General features: G+C 35.2%; 1 protein-coding gene across 1 annotated transcript; it reads right to left on the bottom strand.

The window, feature by feature from the left end:
• Positions 1-1436: 1436 nt before the first annotated feature.
• LOC132736111 (uncharacterized) lies at positions 1437-17288 on the bottom strand. Its single transcript, XM_060723192.1, has 7 exons — positions 17145-17288; positions 16623-16741; positions 13838-14103; positions 9476-9806; positions 3816-4076; positions 2928-3393; positions 1437-2316 (listed from the first exon to the last, which is right to left on the bottom strand). The coding sequence occupies exons 2-7, from the start codon at positions 16726-16728 to the stop codon at positions 1437-1439; spliced, it is 2310 nt and encodes a 769-aa protein (XP_060579175.1). The 5' UTR covers positions 16729-16741; positions 17145-17288.
• Between the last annotated feature and the right edge of the window lie 4385 nt (positions 17289-21673).

The following is a 21673-nucleotide window of genomic DNA, read 5'->3' as shown; positions in this document are numbered from 1 at the left end:
TTATAGTTCTTGTGCACTGCACTTCCCCTTATTGTGCTTGACCATTGTATGAAGTTGTTTTGAATTCCAACCAGTAGTTTTCAAGTCATGATCTGGACAAGGAAAAGTAACAAAGGGCAGTAACTCTGTAATAAGTCAAGATGGAGTTATGGTTCTTGTGCACTGCACTTCCTCTCAATGTGCTTGACCATTGTATATATTTATATTGAATTCCAACAATTAGTCTTCAAGTTATGGTCTGGACAAAAGAAAGGAATGGAAAAGTAACAAAGGGCAATAACTCTGTAATTACTTTAGATAGTGTTATGGTTCTTGCGCACTGCACTTCCTCTTATTGTGTTTGACAATTGTATGAAATTGTTTTGGATTCCATCCAGTAGTTTTCAAGTTATGCCCCGGACAAGGAAAAGAAACAAAGGGCAATAACTCTGTAATTAGTCAAGATAGAGTTATGGTTCTTGTGCACTGCACTTCCTCTCAATGTGCTTGACCATTGTATACATTTATATTGAATTCCAACCAATAATCTTCAAGTTATGGTCCGGACAAAAGAAAGGAATGGAAAAGTAACAAAGGGCAATTACTCTTTAATTACTTTAGATAAAGTTATGGCTCTTGTGAACTGCACTTCCCCTTATTGTGTTTGACAATTGTATGAAGTTGTTTTGGATTCCATCCAGTAGTTTTCAAGTTATGCCCCGGACAAGGAAAAGAAACAAAGGGCAATAACTCTGTAATTAGTCAAGATGGAGTTATGGTTTTTGTGCACTGCACTTCCTCTCAATGTGCTTGACCATTGTATAAATTTATATTGAATTCCAACCAATAATCTTCAAGTTATGGTCCGGACAAAAGAAAGGAATGGAAAAGTAACAAAGGGCAATAACTCTGTAATTACTTTAGATAGAGTTATGGTTCTTGTGCACTGCACTTCCCCTTATTGTGTTTGACAATTGTATGAAGTTGTTTTGAATTCCAACCAGTAGTTTTCAAGTTATGCCCTGGACAAGGAAAAGTAACAAAGGGCAATAACTCTGTAATTAGTCAAGATAGAGTTATGGTTCTTGTGCACTGCACTTCCTCTCAATGTGCTTGACCATTGTGTGTAGTTTATATTGAATTCCAATCATTAGTCTTCAAGTTATGCTCCGGACAAGGAAAATGCAACGGACGTCTGGACCGACCGACAGACCGACCAACCGACCGACAGACCGACCACCGGGTGACTCCTATATACCCCCCCAAACTCCGTTTTTGGGGGATAAAAATCATTTAACAAGATATACTGATAATCTGCATATCTTTTCTTGGTAGTGAAGCAACCTATCAAGATTTAATGAATTCCAGTCAGTGGAACTGATTGGACAAAAGTTTTAGATATAAGGCGGTAGAATGGATGTATGGATGGATGGACAAATAGGTGACAATATACATGGTCATTGGGAAGCATAATAAAAACCTAGTAAACACTGTTTTTTACCTTCAAAATGTTCAACAGCTTCTCCTGATATAACATGTGCTAGCTCCCCTGCACCTGGTAAAGATTCAATCAAAATGTTGTATGATGTGTCAAATCTTTCATCCAGTGATCTAGTTTCCTGAAACTTTTTGATATTGTATTCCTTAATTTTTTTGGTCATGTAATCTGTTGACATGACTAATCCCTTTGTAAAACCAGAGGCACACCCTTCTTTGTGGACATCTCTCCTAATTGGATCTACATCAAACACCCGCCAATTTGGCACATACATAGCATCAGAATTTTTCAAACGAGAGTCACAACTCTCAAGAATGTCGTCTGCAACTTGAACAGATGCCACGTCAACAGCTTCTGGATTATATAATAAACATTTCCTAGTTCCCAAATGACGGTAGCTAGGGAACGGGTCAGCCCTGTCAATCCTGGCTTCAACGTTCACTTCACAGTCCCTTAAACAATGAGCACACGTCAGACAGTGATCTTTAGCTTCACTGATTTCATACCCACTACTAACCATCGCTCCTGTATTTTGCTGACTCACTCTGTGCTCTTGCTGTTTAGGTCTTAAATTAAAAAAGCAACCTAAACTTCCGTGATTATAATTCCCATGACCTCCAACAAACTGTGCTCGCAATTCATGTCCAAGTTCCACAAAATGCGGGATAGTTCTTACTTGTTCAGTCTGTTCTGACATCATAACATATTTGTATCCTTCAATATAGTTATATTCCTGTAATATTTGCTTGATTTCTTCTTTCCGGGCTGGGTATAACATCTTGTTTACATGCAACACAAGTTCACCATAGCAAGTTCCGCAGCCAGTAACCTCATCAAGGCTGAAATATTGCATCTACCTGATATTATGATGTACACTGAACAAAAGATAACTACAGCAACTAGCAACCAAGTCTTAATCATAATAATTATTAATTATATATCAAATTTGAGCCGCATCATGTCAAAACCAACATAATGGGTCTGATCAGGATCCATGCTGTCACTATCAGTTTCTTTACTTGTTATAGGGTTTATAAGCGAACAGCATGGATCCTGATCAATGCGCGGATGCGCAGGCTGCTCTGGATCCATGCTGGTCGCAAAAGCACTATGTTGGTTTTGTCGTGATGCTGCTCATTTATTTTTTTCATGTCTAAGCTCAACATCCACATCACAATATGAAATTTACAGTCATTATTCACTTAACTTACAATTTCAATATGCAACAATTAAGCAAAATTCGGTTCCAACAATTTGTACAGAACAATTTTTGGATTGGTATTAAGGTTGTATATTTTGAAAACCAAAACATACAAACAGGAATATTTAATAACACATTTATTCAACTTTCAGATATATCTGCTATCTACATTTAAAAAGTCTTCAGTATATGAAATTTCAGCAAATTTGATATATTTACGTTACAATAAAATTTTGTATTTATCCTTACCTCAACAACTCATACTGTAAATTGACAGGGAGTTTTGGCAGCTCCGGGACAGACGTGGAAATTGGAACCTTAGCCTGGGTCAGGTAACCATGAAGCTCAAACTGTAGCTTTTTCAGCACAATTAATGTGTTCAGTTTAGATTTGATGTAGTCTTCCATACTATGTATCAATTTAGTCATGTTCATCCCACACCTGTACGAGAATACGCGGCAAGTAGAAACTCCATCATCTGTCCTGTCACGAGGCCATGTCGGCATGTTCATTGTTCCGAGTAATTCTAATACTCTCGCTTTGTAGTCAAAGAATCCCTCATTCAGAAATTCGTTGATAATCGATGCAGATATTCCAAATTTTCTGGTCAGTGTGTCGCAAACTACACATTTTGTTTTATTTACAACAAAGTCCGTGAGTTTCTTCTTAAATATTTCATCTTTCTTCTGATCCGAACCAAGTGCTAGAAAGGAACCTGAAAGAAACATCAACATATTTTAAATATGACTGGATGCTAATGTATAATGGAAGTTTCAATTATAATTCTGTAAAGTTAATAAATGGTATTATATATTAAGTTATCAACCCTTACTTTGCTGGAAGCAAAAGAGATTAGCCTTTGCCACAACTATACAGTGTCATATTAACTTCAATTTGGCTTATCTTCACTTCTCATAATGCAGGGTTTTTAGCTTTATATGAGGCAACAGATGTGCCAACGAAAACAACCGATTTGACCAAGGGTCAAGGGGGATATTTTAATTGACAAGCTAAAAAAAAACACTGATTTTAACAGCATTTTAACTGATGATATGGATCGCCAATCTACTAATAATGAAAACCCTGTAATGTATCTAAAAATCTTCAAAGGAAAGGGCATTTAAAAACATTGCTTACTTTCAAAACTCGAAACATCAATTTTAACTCCTTTCAACGATTTAAGCAGGTAATTCAATGTGGCATGATCGCCTTCCCTTTTCCTCCATATCCGTAAAATATGACTACATCTTTCAAAATCTGAGTTTGATTCCAATTTGATTCTGTCTAAGTCAGGTTTTGATATACCCAGTACCTCGGCCACCCTTTGCCATTCTCGTGCTATATATGGCGACATAAAGCTAATATCGCTGTCAGTGGGTATCTTCTCGCCAAGAATAGCTGCGAAAAAAATCAAGTTTTTAGGCATAAATGAATTCTAAAGAAATAGTATTTTATTATGTGGTAATAAATTCATAACTTTAACCCTTTTACCTGCTGGTACTTAAAAGTGATTAGGCTTTCTTTTTTTTTTTTAGCTTTTTATACTTTTTTTGGTTTTTCATAAAAAAAAAAAAATGAAAATAAAAAGGAATTTTAGTTAAATTTCAAAAATGAAAGCAATTACTTTTTGGGTATTGGAAATGAACTGACTTCTTAAGTAATAGGGAAAAAAATGTCTGACATAGAAGGTAAATTAGACTTTTTTAGTTTTTTTTACTTTTTATTGATTTTTTTCATGAAAAAAAAAGAAGACAAGAGGGCCATGATGGCCCTAGATCGCTCACCTGACTTATCAAACTCATCCAAACAATTACCTAGACAAGCATTCTGACCAAGTCTCATGACAGGTGAGTCAAAAATGTGACCACTACAGTGTTAACAAGAAAAGCATTGATGCAAAGCATCAAAGGGCGACGCCAAAAGAATTTGATCCAGATTTGCACCTAAATACTTAACAAAAGATGTGTACTTTATAGCAGTACCATTACATGTGACCTGGAGGCTAGGGCCAGGTTAAGTTGAAACTTAAACCAAAAAAGAATAGACTCTGTCTTGCCAAGATGCAAAGGCAATTTATAGTCAATTAAGCAATCTTATAAGACTCATGTTATAAGAAAGAATTTCTTTAGATTTAATTTATGAGACACAAGGATTCCTGAGTCATCAGCATATAATCACTGGCACGCGAGTATCGGACCTGGGAAGAAAAAATATGACCAGATGACCAGATTGATAAAAAAACTGTGTTTATAAAAACCAAAACAAAAAATGTAAATAATGATCCCCTTTAAAAATATACTATCAACTTGAAGTATATTTTTAAAGGGGGTCATTATTTACATTTTATTTTGGTTGTTGACACTTTTAAGATGAACACAGGTTTTTTTATCAATCTGACCATATTTTTTCATCCAAGGTCTGATACTCGTGCCTGTGCATTATAATAAAAGCTTATTGCTTAGGGTTGAAGACATGTAATTGACATATATTAGACATAAAAGAGGACCTAAAATGAACATCAGGGGGACAGCATAGGTACTCAGAGCAGTAGTAGAATAAGTACCAGCCACATCAACCAGCTACTATCAGAGATAAGACTTAAACCATGTAAGAATGTCATTATATATGGCAGATGCTTGAAGTTTCATGAAGAAGAAGAAAAACAACTTCTTCATGTGCAGGATAGTGTGTTCAACTATATCAAATGCCCTTTGTAGATCTAAAAGTATCATGCAATACTGCCTTTGTCCATTTCAAATAATGCAATCTGTTAAATGAATCAAACATGTGTCAATTGAAAAACCACTTCTAAACCTTGACTGAAACTGCCTGACCATGACTCGAACCCATGACTTTCAGAAGACCAACTGAGCTATCCGTCCTGCTACACATTTTCTCTTGAATAATGAAACAGTTCTAAACCACAACATATTTCCCCACTATATCGATTTGTGTTCGTGAATTTCTTATGTTACAGAGCATAGGAAATTGAACTCATGCTTATATGCAGTCACAGGATGAGAAAAACTTTGAGCTTGACCAGAACTCAAACCTGTGACCAACATAAGAAATTTTATAAAGGCTGATTTGTATTTTGCATCAAGGGCACCGGGCAAAAACATGAAAATGCAACAAACAAACCACTTTGTGGTAGATTGTATTTTCATGTTTTCATCTGGCGCCCAGTTACTTTTTGTACTATGTTGGTTTTCATGTGGCACAAATCACCCACTATAAATTTAGTGCACAAATTTATTCAAGGGCAAGTAACAATCTACTCTATGTACAGTCTGTTGTCGCGTTGACTCAGGAGACCTGGAGGTTGAGACCGGTGTCTCTTCATTACAAATAGATAAGACATAAGCTGTCCTTTTCAAACTATGCACATGTTAGAAAAAAAATAGAATAACTATTCAGAATATGATTTTTTGAGACTTTATTAATTATATTGCTTGATCCAAGTTTAAGGACATTTTCAATCAATACATGTTTTATCATTTATAACTTTAAATGAAAGTCTCATTCCTTTAATAATAATGACATAACTGTATCTCTTTAAATGCAGAAAAATTATAAGTCTCAACATATCAATATACTACTGTCTAAGATATACATGTACATGCACATAACATTAATAATTCCCAGTTTATATTAAATAAATATGAAATCCTAACATTAACATTAACATGCTTTTGATGACCTTACAACTGGTGAATTATATACAACAAAAATAGTATTATAAGTAATACCTAAGATAGACAGAAAAGAACAAATAATTTAGTAAACATAAGTTACTTCCCCTTAAAATAAAGAAAACCTGAAACCCAAAAGAACCACGATAAACAGCAAAATTATGAAATGTTGCAGGTTCAATTTTATCAAGCCATGCAAATTAATGGTAAAGTATTCATAAAAAAATAGATGGCCATGTGTCAGCAGTAATTGCAGAAAATCCGGATAGCTTTCAACATCCGGATACTGGTACACTTTGTAAAAACAACCCATTCTGCGCAACAGATAAATGTAATAAGGATAAATCAATAGGATAATCGTTTACAACAGTTCCATTACCTATCCTTATACTCAATTGCAGGTGAACTTTCTTCTTGTAGGAAAATTTTGAAAAATGTATAAATGATACGGCCTCAATCTAGACCACAACGATATTCGAAATCCGGGTTTTAGTATTGTCATTAAAACTAAGGGACAAGCTGTTAAACTTAACCCGCAATTTCGTGAAAATAATATCACAATGCACATGCTTTTTACATAAAGTTATTAAATACAAATATAACAACACATTTGTTTACTTGATTTTTACGAATCAAAATAAAACTAATTTACACAACATGAAATTAACTGCTAATAATAACAGCTCCTTCCATAGGCAAAAATAAAAAGCGTTCCATAATAGACGACGCCGCTCACCGGCGTCGCCAACAAGGATTATCCATATTTGAGCAGTGCGACCTAGTTTTTTACCCAGGTGACACATATTCAAAATTGACCTAGAAATCATCAAAACAAACTTTCAGATTAATTTCCAGGATACTTGGATCAAAACAGTAGCAACTAGAGTGTTAACAAGATTTTTCTATTTTTAGCTCCGGTGACCTAGTTTCACATGCGATTTCGAACTCATCCTCGCAATTACCTAGACAAGCATCCTGACCAAGTTTGATGATAATTGAGTCGAAAATGTGACCACTAGAATGTTAACAAGGTTTTTCCATATTTGGGCGGTGTGACCTAGTTTTTCATCCAAGATAACCCATGTTCGATCTTGACTTAGAAATCATCAAAACAAACTTTCAGACCAATTAACAGATTATTTGGATCACAACAGTAGCCACTAGAGTGTTAACAAGATTTTTCTATTTTTAGCTCCTGTGACCTAGTTTTTCATCCGAGATGTCCCATGTTCGATTTATTCCCAGCAATGACCTAGACAAGTTTCCTGACCAAGTTTGATGACGATTGAGTCAAAATTGTGACCACTAGAGTGTTAACAAGGTTTTTCTATTTTCAGCTCCTGTGACCTTGTTTTTCATCCGAGATGACCCATGTTCGAACTCATCCGAGCTATCACCTAGACAAGCATCTTGATCAAGTTTTATGATGATTGATGCAAAAATGTGACCGCTAGAGTGTTAACAAGGTTTTTCCATATTTGGGCGGTGTGACCTAGTTTTTCATCCAAGATAACCCATGTTCGATCTTGACTTAGAAATCATCAAAACAAACTTTCAGACCAATTAACAGATTATTTGGATCACAACAGTAGCCACTAGAGTGTTAACAAGATTTTTCTATTTTTAGCTCCTGTGACCTAGTTTTTCATCCGAGATGTCCCATGTTCGATTTATTCCCAGCAATGACCTAGACAAGTTTCCTGACCAAGTTTGATGACGATTGAGTCAAAATTGTGACCACTAGAGTGTTAACAAAGTTTTTCTATTTTCAGCTCCTGTGACCTTGTTTTTCATCCGAGATGACCCATGTTCGAACTCATCCGAGCTATCACCTAGACAAGCATCTTGATCAAGTTTTATGATGATTGATGCAAAAATGTGACCGCTAGAGTGTTAACAAGGTTTTTCTATTTTTAGCTCCGGTGACCTACTTTTCATCCAAGATGACCCATGTTCAAACTCATCCAAACTATCACCTAGACAATCATCTTGACCAAGTTTGATGATGACTGATGCAAAAATGTGACCGCTAGAGTGTTAACAAGGTTTTTCTATTTTTAGCTCCGGTGACCTATTTTTTCATCCGAGATGACCCATGTTCGAACTCATCTGAGCTATCGCCTAGACAAGCATCTTGACCAAGTTTGATGATGATTGATGCAAAAATGTGACCGCTAGAGTGTTAACAAGGTTTTTCTATTTTTAGCTCCGATGACCTACTTTTTCATCCAAGATGACCCATGTTCGAACTCATCCAAGCTATCAACTAGATAAGCATCCTGACCAAGTTTGATGATGATTGATGCAAAAATGTGACCGCTAGAGTGTTAACAAGGTTTTTCTATTTATAGCTCCGGTGACTTAGTTCTTCATCCAAGATGACCCATATTTGAACTCATCCGAGCTATTATCTAAACAAGCATCCTGACAAAGTTTGATGATGATTGGGTCAAAAATGTGACCACTAGAGTGTTCACAAGGTTTTTCTATTTTTTTGCTCCTGTGACCTAGTTTTTCATCAGAGATGACCCATGTTCGACCTCATCCAAGCAATTGACTAGACAAGCATTCTGACCAAGTTTGATGATGATTGGTTCAAAAAAGTGACCACTAGAGTGTTCACAAGGTTTTTCTATTTATAGCTCCTGTGACCTACTTTTTCATCCAAGATGACCCATGTTCAAACTCATCCGAGCTATCACCTAGACAAACATCCTGACCAAGTTTGATGATGATTGGGTCAAAAATGTGACCTCTAGAGTGTTCACAAGGTTTTTCTATTTTTAGCTCTTGTGACCTAGTTTTTCATCCGAGATGAGCCATGTTCAAACTAATCCGAGCTTTCAACTAGATAAGCATCCTGACCAAGTTTGATGATGATTGAGGCAAAAATGCGACCGCTAGAGTGTTAACAAGCAATTGTGGACGGACGACGGGCATTCACCGATCCTAAAAGCTCACCCTGAGCAAGCTCAGGTGAGCTAAAAAAAAAAAGGAATTGTAAATAAATTTCAAAACTGAAAGAAAATACCTTTTGGGCATTGGAAATGAATTGACTTCTTAAGTAATAGAGAAAAAATTATTTGAAATTTGAAGTAAAGATACCTTCACTATTTGGTGACAGATCTTTGACAACAAAAGGATTCCTTAAACTTTCAATCAGCATCACATGTATAGCATCTAAGAGCGAACTATCTACTTCTTCTTCTCTACGCGGTATAAACTCCTGATTATAACCTGCTATCATCTCTAACACTGCCATTACTTTCCTCTCTAACACATACTGTACTTGATGTACAAGGGTACGCTTCACTGGCTCGCTATGACGTGACCTCTGGTCAAGGTCAGTATACAGGACAGCGGTTTTACTGCTGACATCAAAGAGAATCACCCCTTCCTGTTGATCCTCCGTCAGTTTACAACATTCATCCTGTACCTACAAAAAAAATATTCCGATATCACAATGTCACATTTCACGAGGATCATGTTTTAAAGAATTAAACAAAGCGCTGTTATTTTGTAATGACCCTTTATAATACTGGGCTATGTTTCATAGAAAGTCCTAAGTCTGAACTCAGCCCTTAGACTAATTGCGTTTCAAAGAACATGTCCTTACTTATAACTCCTATATTAAGACTCTTTAAATTTCTGAATAGCAATGCTGATGGGCATTTAGACATTACGAATGAAAGAGTCTGTCACTGTAATTGTTAACTTTTCTTAGTAAAAGAATTACTTTGTAATCTACAGTATTTGACTGAAGATAAAAATGTTTATTGAAAAGGTCTTAAATAAGTCCTAAAGTTGGTATAATGTACTAAGACTTAGGATATATTTAGGACTTTCTATGAAATGCAGTCCTGAATGTTTGTATATATATATATATAATAAGTACATAATATACTGGTATACATACATAATTATTTATATCACTGCATGTTTGTAACGCAGTGATTTCTATTTATTACATGCTTTTCGGTGGTTTATAGAAATATATCAGTGATATAAAACTAGTAATTTCACTGTTTGAAACAGTGAAATTACCACTTTGATAATTTCACTGTTTTGAATTTAAGCCCCTTACGTTGTTTCAGTGAAATACCAGCGTGCACAGAACTGGGTACCAACTTAATGACGTGACGTCGTAAATGACGTCACGTTGTATTATTATTTGGCGCGCTTTTCATTTAGTATTAGGTTTAATGTCTTTTTAAAACGTTTCTTTTCATATAATAAAAAGAAAATTTGTTTAGTTTAGTGTAAGATCAAATATATTTCACCTTGTGAACACCAAAAGTTCATATTTCACTCATGGCTGCGCCACTCGTGAAATATACCTTTTGGTGCTCACTCTGTGAAATATATTCCAATCTTATACTGAACTAAACAAATATCCTCTATATAAACACTGCTGCCATTTATGCTTGATTACTTTTTAACTCTAATAATGGAAGTTTGCTGAATTATAAAGAATTTTGACATGTAATTTCGCTGTTAATATAACCAGTTGTTTGTAATATAACCATCCCAAAGCAACTTGGATTATATATATATTCCAACAACCATTTATATTAGTACATGTAATATAGTTATTACATAAATAAAACTAGACCTATCACTGAAGGTGATTAATACCCCCACCAGCAACTTTGAATTTTGAAAAAAAAGTAGTCTGAAGAAAAATTTGAACAAAAACTATCAACTGTGTACAAAGAAATATTTCAATTAATTGTAATCACAACTGGGGTCTTGAAATAAGCTTGCTATACACCAAGTTTGATTACAATATCTCATTCCTAACTCTAGTTAATGTCCGGAAACCATTTTTCTATTTTAAATAACACTATAACGGTGACCTTGATCCTAGGGGGTCCAAATGCAATACCAACCCAGGACTTCATATAAGCTTCCTATACACCAAATAAGATTATAATATCTCATTCCTAACTCTAGTTATTGTCCGAAAAGCATTTTTCTATTTTTCGTAACAGTGACCTTAACCTTGACCCCAGGGGGTTCAAATGCAATACCAACCAAAGTCTTCATATAAGCTTGCTAAACACCAATTTTGATAACAATATCTCATTCCTAACTCTTAGTTATTGTCCGGAAACCATTTTTCTATTTTTAGTAACACTCTAACGGTGACCTTGACCCTAGGGGGTCCAAATGCAATACCAACCCAGGTCTTCATATAAGCTTCCTTTACACCAAATTAGATTACAATATCTCATTCCTAACTCTAGTTATTGTCCGAAAACCATTTTTCTATTTTTCCTAACGGTGACCTTGACCTTGACACCAGGGGGTTCAAATGCAATACCAACCCAAGTCTTCATATAAGCTTGCTATATGCCAAGTTTGATAACAATATCTCAATCCTAACTCTAGTTATTGTCCAGAAACCATTTTTCTATTTTTAGTAACGGTGACCTTGACCCCAGGGGGTCCAAATGCAATACCAACCCAGGTCTTCATATAAGCTTGCTATACACCGAGTTTGATTACAGTATCTCATTCCTAAGTCAAGTTATTGTCCGGAAACCATTTTTCTATTTTTAGTAACAGTGACCTCGACCTTGACCCCAGAGGGCCCAAATGCAATACCAACCCAGGTCTTCATATAAGCTTGCTATACGCCAAGTTTGATAACAATATCTCATTCCTAACTCTAGTTATTGTCCGGAAACCATTTTTCTATTTTTAGTAACGGTGACCTTGACCTTGACCCCAGGGGGTCCAAATGCAATACCAACCCAGGTCTTCATATAAGCTTGCTATACACCGAGTTTGATTACAGTATCTCATTCCTAAGTCAAGTTATTGTCCGGAAACCATTTTTCTATTTTTAGTAACAGTGACCTTGACCTTGACCCCAGAGGGCCCAAATGCAATACCAACCCAGGTCTCCATATAAGCTTGCTATACGCCAAGTTTGATAACAATATCTCATTCCTAACTCTAGTTATTGTCCGGAAACCATTTTTCTATTTTTAGTAACACTGTAACGGTGACCTTGACCCTAGGGGGTCCAAATGCAATACCAACCCAGGTCTTCATATAAGCTTCCTTTACACCAAATTAGATTACAATATCTCATTCCTAACTCTAGTTATTGTCCGAAAACCATTTTTCTATTTTTCCTAACGGTGACCTTGACCTTGACCCCAGGGGGTTCAAATGCAATACCAACCCAGGTCTTCATATAAGCTTGCTATATGCCAAGTTTGATAACAATATCTCAATCCTAACTCTAGTTATTGTCCAGAAACCATTTTTCTATTTTTAGTAACGGTGACCTTGACCCCAGGGGGTCCAAATGCAATACCAACCCAGGTCTTCATATAAGCTTGCTATACACCAAGTTTGATTACAGTATCTCATTCCTAAGTCAAGTTATTGTCCGGAAACCATTTTTCTATTTTTAGTAACAGTGACCTTGACCTTGACCCCAGAGGGCCCAAATGCAATACCAACCCAGGTCTTCATATAAGCTTGCTATACGCCAAGTTTGATAACAATATCTCATTCCTAACTCTAGTTATTGTCCGGAAACCATTTTTCTATTTTTAGTAACGGTGACCTTGACCTTGACCCCAGGGGGTCCAAATGCAATACCAACCCAGGTCTTCATATAAGCTTGCTATACACCAAGTTTGATTACAGTATCTCATTCCTAAGTCAAGTTATTGTCCGGAAACCATTTTTCTATTTTTAGTAACAGTGACCTTGACCTTGACCCCAGAGGGCCCAAATGCAATACCAACCCAGGTCTTCATATAAGCTTGCTATACGCCAAGTTTGATAACAATATCTCATTCCTAACTCTAGTTATTGTCCGGAAACCATTTTTCTATTTTTAGTAACGGTGACCTTGACCTTGACCCCAGGGGGTCCAAATGCAATACCAACCGGAGTTTCCACATAAGGTTGCTATATACCAAGTTTGATTACAATACCTCATTCCAAACTCTAGTTATCGTCCGGAAACCATGATGTGGACCGACCGACGGACCGACCGACCGACCAACCGACTGACCGACCGACAAGCTGACTCCTATATACCCCCCCTAAACTTCGTTTGTGGGGGTATAAAAAGTCATATATAATATAACTTGTCAAAATTCTTTACAACTTATCATATACATTGTAATTTGTATTAATGACTGCTGTCAATTTAAGAAGAAATTTTCATTTTTCTTGAAATAAAGTGATTATCCAATTTCCTGAATTTGTTATCAACATTTCTGAAGGTTAAAAGATCGTGTATAAGTAATTGTATGTAGTATAGCTAGCCACTTGAGTTGAATATCATGTACATTGTACAGTTGTATATTATGCTTACAAATGTTTATTTAGACTGGGACATAAAACCTGTCAAAACTCTTTAAAACTAATTATAATAATACATATTAAAGCTTATATCAAAAAAATAATTTTCTTCTACAAATTGTATAAACATCATACCTTTTCCTCAGACTGTGATACAATCACAGTCACTGTAGGTTGGAATTCATTGGTTTCTGTAAGGCTTTTCACATAACCAGTCCATTGCAATCTAGCTTCGCTAATTTTAGTTTTCTGCTCAGGAAGATCAAGTTTTTGTTCCTTCAACAAGACAGCATCAGCAAAGAGATTGACAGTGACCTCATCAGTGATATGTTCTGCTGCTGCTGATATCTTTTTAAGTATTGTCCTACCCTGTGACACACAATCCGGCAAACCTCCAGCTTCTGAAAAATAGATACATAAAATGCTGAATATGGAACCAAGTTGAGTTGTATGCAGTATTACCACTACACTATATGATTAACCTTGGGAATAATACTGGTGTACCATTAAAAATATTAGTTTAAACTTATAAAAGCAATCCCTGCTTCTATTTCTTACAATATATGTGTGGGAAATCATAACAACAAGAGCCATGTCAACATGGCCATCCCCCGCCGAATGTGTTTGCTCATTGGAAGAAACACATTTGAGCCTCTTCATGACACTAGAACTCCGCGAGTCCGATGTGTCGCCTTGTGAACAATATAGTTTAGGAGAAATGGGCAGGACGAAAATTAATGAAATATGAAAATTAACAAAGGGCAATAACTCAAAAAATAAGAAATGCAGAGCAGCAGTTTCTGTGCACTGCACTTCTTATCAATAAGATCTATCATCCTATGAAGTTTCAAGTCTATAGCTTTTATAATTTATGACAAATGGCCTGGACAAAAATAAAGTATGAAAATTAATAAAGGGTAATAACTCAAAAATAAGAAGTGCAGAGTTCCAGTTCTTGTACACTGCACTTTTTCTTAATGAGATCTATCATCCTATGAAGTTTAAAGATCATAGCTTTTATACTTTAGGAGAAATGGCCTGGACAAAAATAAAGTATGAAAATTAACAAAGGGCAATAACTCAAAAAATAAGAAATGTAGAGTACCAGTTCTTAAGCATTGCACTTCTTCTTAATGAGATCTATCATCCTATGAAGTGACATGTCCATAGCTTTTATACTTTAGGAGAAATAGCCTGGACAAAAATAAAGTATGAAAATTAACAAAGGGCAATAACTCAAAAAATAAGAAGTGCAGAGTTCCAGTTCTTGTGCACTGCACTTCTTCTTAATGAGATCTATTATACTATGAAGTTTCAAGTCCATAGCTTTTATACTTTAGGAGAAATGGCCCGGACAAAAAAAAAGTATGAAAATTAACAAAGGGCAATAACTCAAAAAATAAGAAGTGCAGAGCATCGGTTCTTGTGCACTGCACTTCTTCTTAATAAGATCTATCATCCTATGAAGTTTCAAGTCCATAGCTTTTATACATTAGGAGAAATAGCCTAGACAAAAATAAAGTATGAAAATTAACAAAGGGCAATAACTCAAAAATTAAGATGTGCAGAGTACCGGTTCTTGTGCACTGCACTTCGGGTCATTATAAGAAGCATGCATACCAAGTTTAAAGTAAATCCGACTAATATTATGACTGACTTATGCTCTGGACAAGCTTAAGGGGACGCCGACACCGACGCAGACACCGCCGACAAAAGTTAACCCTATATGTCGCCTTTTTCAAGGCGACACAAAAACCAACATAATGGGTTTGCGACCAGCATGGATCCAGACCAGCCTGCGCATCAACGCAGTCTGGTCAGGATCCATGCTGTTCGCTTACAAACCCTATTACAAGTAGAGAAACTGATAGCGAACATCATGGATCCTGATCAGACTGCGCGGATGCGCAGGCTGGTCTGGATCCATGCTGGTCGCAAACCCACTATGTTGGTTTTATCATGATGCGGCTCATTTATAACGAATCAGGGACAGCTCGGCCCTAAAACGTACTCGGCCCCCAAGTCAGCTCGGCCCTTTTCCAACTCGGCCAACTTTTCAATTGTATATATTAATATATTGGTTTGTTTTATCACTCAATATTGTTGAATAATTAATGTATGGACTTATTCACAAAAGCGGAAAGATGTTTTCTTAAATTATAAACATACGTGTATGTTCAGGGAAGGGTTAAGCGATTAATCAGGTGATAATTATATTTGACACAATCATTCAAATTTGATAAATGACCACCTGCAACTAACTAGAAGCTAATGGTAATAAATAAACACGTTTTTTATTTAATATTTTATTGAAGATAACTTAACAAACAAAAAACATCAAAGGAAACACATTTGTATTATATCAATTTTTAACGAATCTGCAAGAAAAATATAACGAATTTCTTCTTAAAACACTTTAATTTTGCAAAAGTACAATGTACAATTATATAATAATAAACCAGATATCTCTTATTTTGTCATTGATAACATTTTTTGGCCTTGACAACATGAAAGTAATCGAAAAAAAGTTAATATGTAAGTCGTTTAATGTTTTTTAAAGAGGGCCGAGTTGACCCGTGCCGAGTTGGTATAGGGCCGAGTTGACTCTTTACCATTTATAACATTTCAAACTCATTTTTCTAGTCAATTATAATAGTTTCTTAAATTCTAGTCAAATTTCAGGATTACTAAATTAGTTTAGCTAAAAATGTGTAATTAAATTTCTATGACCATTTATTATCACAGTCTACAGCATAATATAGTAGTAAAAGTGATAGTGTATTGAGTAAAAAGTTGTGGTAAAGTAACATGCCAAATTTTTCTTGGTGGCACCCTGACTCAGTTGACACATGCAGAAGAAACTCGCAAATAAGTTTTTACTAAATTTGTAGTGTTTAACACAGTCTAATCACCAACATACCTAGAATATTGTGCAATCTTGGTAGCAGTCTGTGTAATCGAGTCCGGAAGTAATGGTACCTAGGGAAGGCAATACTGCTGTATGTATATGCTAATCCTTTATCCATCTTATAAACTCAACTGAAATGTCAATTTCATGACCTTTTAAAAAACACCATTGTCAATCATCAAAAGTACAAAAATATCGTATCATAAAACAATTTTAAAATGAAATAACATTAAATTTATGGCTAATTTATTACATTTAGAATCTGACATATCAAAGATGAATATTTCTAAGTGTAACATCGATACAATTGACATACTGAGAGTAAAACGTTTTGCCTTTTGGTATGAAAAGCCTTGGGTGCGAAACAAAACTTATGAGAAATATTTTTTTTCTCTGGTTTCTCTTAAAAGCTAAGTCGATTGCGAAACTCAAAGAGGAACATAACAACACCACATTTCAAATAGCTAACATTAGTAACCAAATATGCATAATAAATATGTAAACTTAAATTTCATTAAAAAAAATTTAACCTACTTTCGTTTTCAGCTTCTAGAAACCAGTTTAATTCTCGTGGTAGACGGTACACAATCGACACGGTAAAACAACCAGAGCCACGGCCGGCAATTTAAACGCTCGACTTTTTTTAATTTTTCTAAAAGCAAACAAATAAACGATTTAAACATATCTTTATGTTTTAAAATTTCATTAGGTCTGTTTAATAACATTGGCTGTTTTGTCCAAGTATGAATCGTTTACAAAAATAAATTACCAAAGTTAAGAAAATATAAGCCACTTGAAGGTCAAGGTCATTTAAAGGTCAAGTCATATCTTAATTATTCAAATTGTCCGTTTGGTCACATGCAAGTGTTGTTTTGTCCACCTATGAATCAAATATGTACATAATTAACAAAATTATGACAACTTAACCAAAATTCAATAATTTGACGTGTGTGTATTTGCGTTTATTTATACTCGCCACCGGTTGCCCATATGGGCGAGTCCTCCAGAAGAGTATTAGTCATTTTATTTTTTTGGTGGATAGTGCAATTACAGATACAGAAAGATGCCCCAATTCCAGAAGCTTCTCCTGGTTCTTTAGCGTGCCAAGTGTTTAAGCACCCATACACTGGACCTCGATTTAAAGTCTCATCTGAAAGACTGATTAGTAATTTTAGTTGGCCAGCCCGGGAATCGAACCCACAATGTCGAGATTACAAGTCTCGCGCTCTAACCGATTGAGCTATGCGGGCTGGCTTAATAATTTGACATTGACATTCAAGGTATTTAAAGCTCAATGTCAAGGTCAGTTCAACCATACCTATAAGAAGGTCTAGTCCAAAAGGTTGTTTTGTCCAAGTATGAAGGTAATCCAATGCAAAGTAACAATAATAATCAGTGAAAATTCAATAATTTGAATTTAAGGTCAAGGTCATAAATAAGTCAAGGTCAATTTGAGTTTGATATACATGAAGGTTCTGACCTAAAAATGTTGTGTTAGTCCAGTTATAAATAACAAAGTTATAGTCAGTTACAGAAGAAAAAAACAAGATAATTAAAAAAAATTGAGCATGATTGTCACAGTCAATTAAATGTCAAGGCCACATCTAAATTATTCAATATGTTTGTTTGGTACCAAGTTTTTTTTGTCCAAGTTTTAATCAAATGTGTACATAAATAGCAAATTTAATTATGACAATTTAAACAAAATTCAATAGTTTGACCATTTAAAGCTAAAGTTCAAGTTCAACATTTTAAAAGGCCTTGTCCAAAAGGTTGTTTTGTCAAAGTATGAAGATAATCCATGTATTTATATTCCAGGTACAGTCAATTACAGCAAAAATTTGTGAAACTTCACTGATTTAACCTTCAAGGTCAATGTAATAAATGATCCAAGGTCAATTTGAGTTTAATGTACATTAAGGTATTTTCCTAAGGAATATTTTATCTTAATATAAAGTCAATATATTTTATTAATAAAGTTATAGCCAGTGATAGCAAAAAAGAAAATTTCAATAATTTGACCTTCAATGTCAAGGTCATTTATAAATGAAGGTCATGGTCTGTCTAGTTAACTTGAAGGTCTATCCGAAAAGACTGCCATGTTCAAGTTTGGAGACATCCATTCTAAAGTAACAAAGTTACAGCCACTCCGAATAGCAAACAATCAAATAAAACTTAGACATGTGACCTTGAAAGTCAAGGTCATTTATGAATGAATATCAAGTTTAGTCTGGTATTCCCAAGGGTTGTTGTAGCCAAGTATGAAGACAATACACCAATAACTTTTTCCAAAATGGAAAAAGTAAAAATGTTGCAAGCTGTTTGATTTGTGTGTTGAATGAACCATATGGGACGGCATATACTTCATTTACAACTGACCTTTGTTTCAGAAGGGAGCTAATTATATTTATTTCTACATTATTATCTGTACATGTTTCTTGGTGTGGGCCATAATTCACGCCTCAAGATCGTCTCCATGCATGGACGGAACTAGAGAGTTCAAGTTACGGTTCATCCCCCTTGCAATGGCTTACGCAAAATTCAATATTTAAATTTGAAATAAATTTTAAAAAACAAAAAATATTTGAAATGGTAAAATTTTGAATTTAGAAACATACACAGATGTGTTCATATGGCAATTAACTACGAACCTTTAATGTGACACATTAATACCATTCCACAAGAGACTTATGGACTTCAAGTAAAAGGCTGATGGAATAGTTCAAATGATTTCGTTTCCTGTATATTGTTTCTTCAGACCATTATTTTTTTACAGGTTATTTTCATGATGTCAAGCTCTCTTCGAAAGCATTACATCACTTAATTTTGGTCATTAGGTTTACCATTATCAAATTTGAAGTTAAGACTGACAAAAAGTTCAAGAAAATGTTCATACTATTTCATATTGGTTCTTTAGGGTTAACTTGTTTATGAATCAATAACAAACTACAATTTCCTTTTTATTATTGCATAAAAAAAATAATGCATGTACTTTATTGATACATTTTGCTATTTCAGCCATTATGCTACCACTGTATTGAAAATTCCTCTTATAACATTTGTTGCCATTTTTCAGCATTTTACATGACAGCAAGACGCCACTCTCTATTTAACATGATAGCAAAATGCCACTCTCTTACATGACAGCAACAAGCCACTCTCTATTTAACATGATAGCAAAATGCCACTCTCTTACATGACAGCAACAAGCCACTCTCTATTTTACATTATAGCAAAATGCCACTCTCTTACATGACAGCAAGAAGCAACTCTCTATTTAACATGATAGCTTAATGAAACTATCTCACATGACAGCAAGAAGCCACTCTCTGGTGAACATAATAGCACAATGCCACTCCCTCACATGGCAGCAAGAAGCCACTCTTTTTTTAACATAATAGTATAATGTCACTCTCTTACATGACAGCAAGAAACCACTCTCTATTTAACATAATAGCAAAATACCACTCTTTTACACGACAGCAAGAGGCCAGTCTCTAATTAAATTGATAGTGTATTGCTACTCCCTCACATGACAGCAAGAAGCCACTCTCTATTTAACATGATAGCATAGTGCCACTTCCTCACATTACAGCAAGAAGCCACTCTCTATTTAATATGATAGCAAAATGCCACTCTCTTACATAACAGTAAGAAGCCACTCTCTATTTAACATGATAGCAAAATGTCACTCTCTTACATAACAGCAAGAGGCCACTCTCTATTTAACATGATAGCATAATGCCACTCTCTTGTGACAGCAAGAGGCCACTCTATTTAATATGATAGCATAATGCCACTCTCTTATGTGACAGCAAGAGGTCACTCTATTTAACATGATAGCAAAATGTCACTCTCTTACGTGCGAGCAAGAAGCCACTCTCTATTTAATATGATAGCAAAATACCACTCTTACATGACAGCAAGAGGCCACTCTCTATTTAACATGATATCAAAATGCCACTCTAGCAAGAAGACACTCTCTATTTAACATGATAGCAAAATGCCACTCTCTTACAGGACAGCAAGAAGCCACTCTCTATTTAACATGATAGCAAAATACCACTCTCTTACATGACAGCAAGAGGCCACTCTCTATTTAACATGATAGCAAAATGCCACTCTCTCACGTGACAGCAAGAAGCCACTCTCTATTTAACATGATAGCAAAATGCCACTCTCTTACATGACAGCAAGAAGCCACTCTCTATTTAATATGATAGCAAAATGCCACTCTCTAACATGACAGCAACAAGCCACTCTCTATTTAACATGATAGCAAAATGCCACTCTGTTACATGACAGTAAGAGGCCACTCTCTATTAAACATGATAGCAAAATGCCACTCTCTTACATGGCAGCAACAAGCCACTCTCTATTTAATATGATAGCATAATGCCACTCTCTTACATGACAGCAAGAGAGGCCACTCTCTATTTAACATGATAGCTTAATGCCACTCTCTTACATGACAGTAAGAGGCCACTCTCTATTAAAATGATAGCAAGACCATCTCTTACATGACAGCAAGAAATAACTCTCTATTTAACATGATAGCATATGCCACTCTCTTATATGACAGCAAGAAGCCACTCTCTATTTAACATGATAGCTTAATGCCACTCTCTTACATGACAGTAAGAGGCCACTCTCTATTTAATATGATAGCAAAATGCCACTTTCTTACATGATAGCAACAAGTCACTCTCTATTTAACATGATAGCTTAATGCCACTCTCTTACTTGACAGTAACAAACCACTCTCTATTTAATATGATAGCATAATGCCACTCTCTTACATGACAGCAAGAAGCCACTCTCTATTTAACATGATAGCAAAATGTCACTCTCTTACATGACAGCAACAAGCCACTCTCAAGGCATAACTGAGATAAGCATGGATACTGTCATACAAACAATCTAAAACAGACATTAAGATTTTTTTGAAATTTTTTAATAAAAAACCCATGTAATTATGGAAAATCATAAAAAAGTTTTTTAAAACCCAACACATTTAAACGGGATCTTTTAAAAATTTTAAATTAATAGTAAAATGTCCCTCC

Source organism: Ruditapes philippinarum, unplaced genomic scaffold (assembly GCF_026571515.1).
Source record: "Ruditapes philippinarum isolate M1 unplaced genomic scaffold, ASM2657151v2 ctg4279_1_1_1_1, whole genome shotgun sequence".
NCBI classification, from domain to species: Eukaryota; Metazoa; Mollusca; class Bivalvia; order Venerida; family Veneridae; genus Ruditapes; species Ruditapes philippinarum.
The sequence above is the reverse complement of the archived record's forward strand: the minus strand, read 5'-3'. Positions and strand labels throughout refer to the sequence as shown.

Excerpts from the sequence above, each read along its gene's own strand:
- LOC132736111 (XM_060723192.1), bottom strand. The coding sequence starts at position 16,728 with ATGGATAAAGGATTAGCATATACATACAGCAGTATTGCCTTCCCTAGG. Across the intron at positions 4,077-9,475 it reads TCTGTCACCAAATAGTGAAG|CTATTCTTGGCGAGAAGATA; the intron begins GTATCTTTACTT and ends TTTTTTTCGCAG. Across the intron at positions 2,317-2,927 it reads TTACAGTATGAGTTGTTGAG|CCTTGATGAGGTTACTGGCT; the intron begins GTAAGGATAAAT and ends GCAATATTTCAG.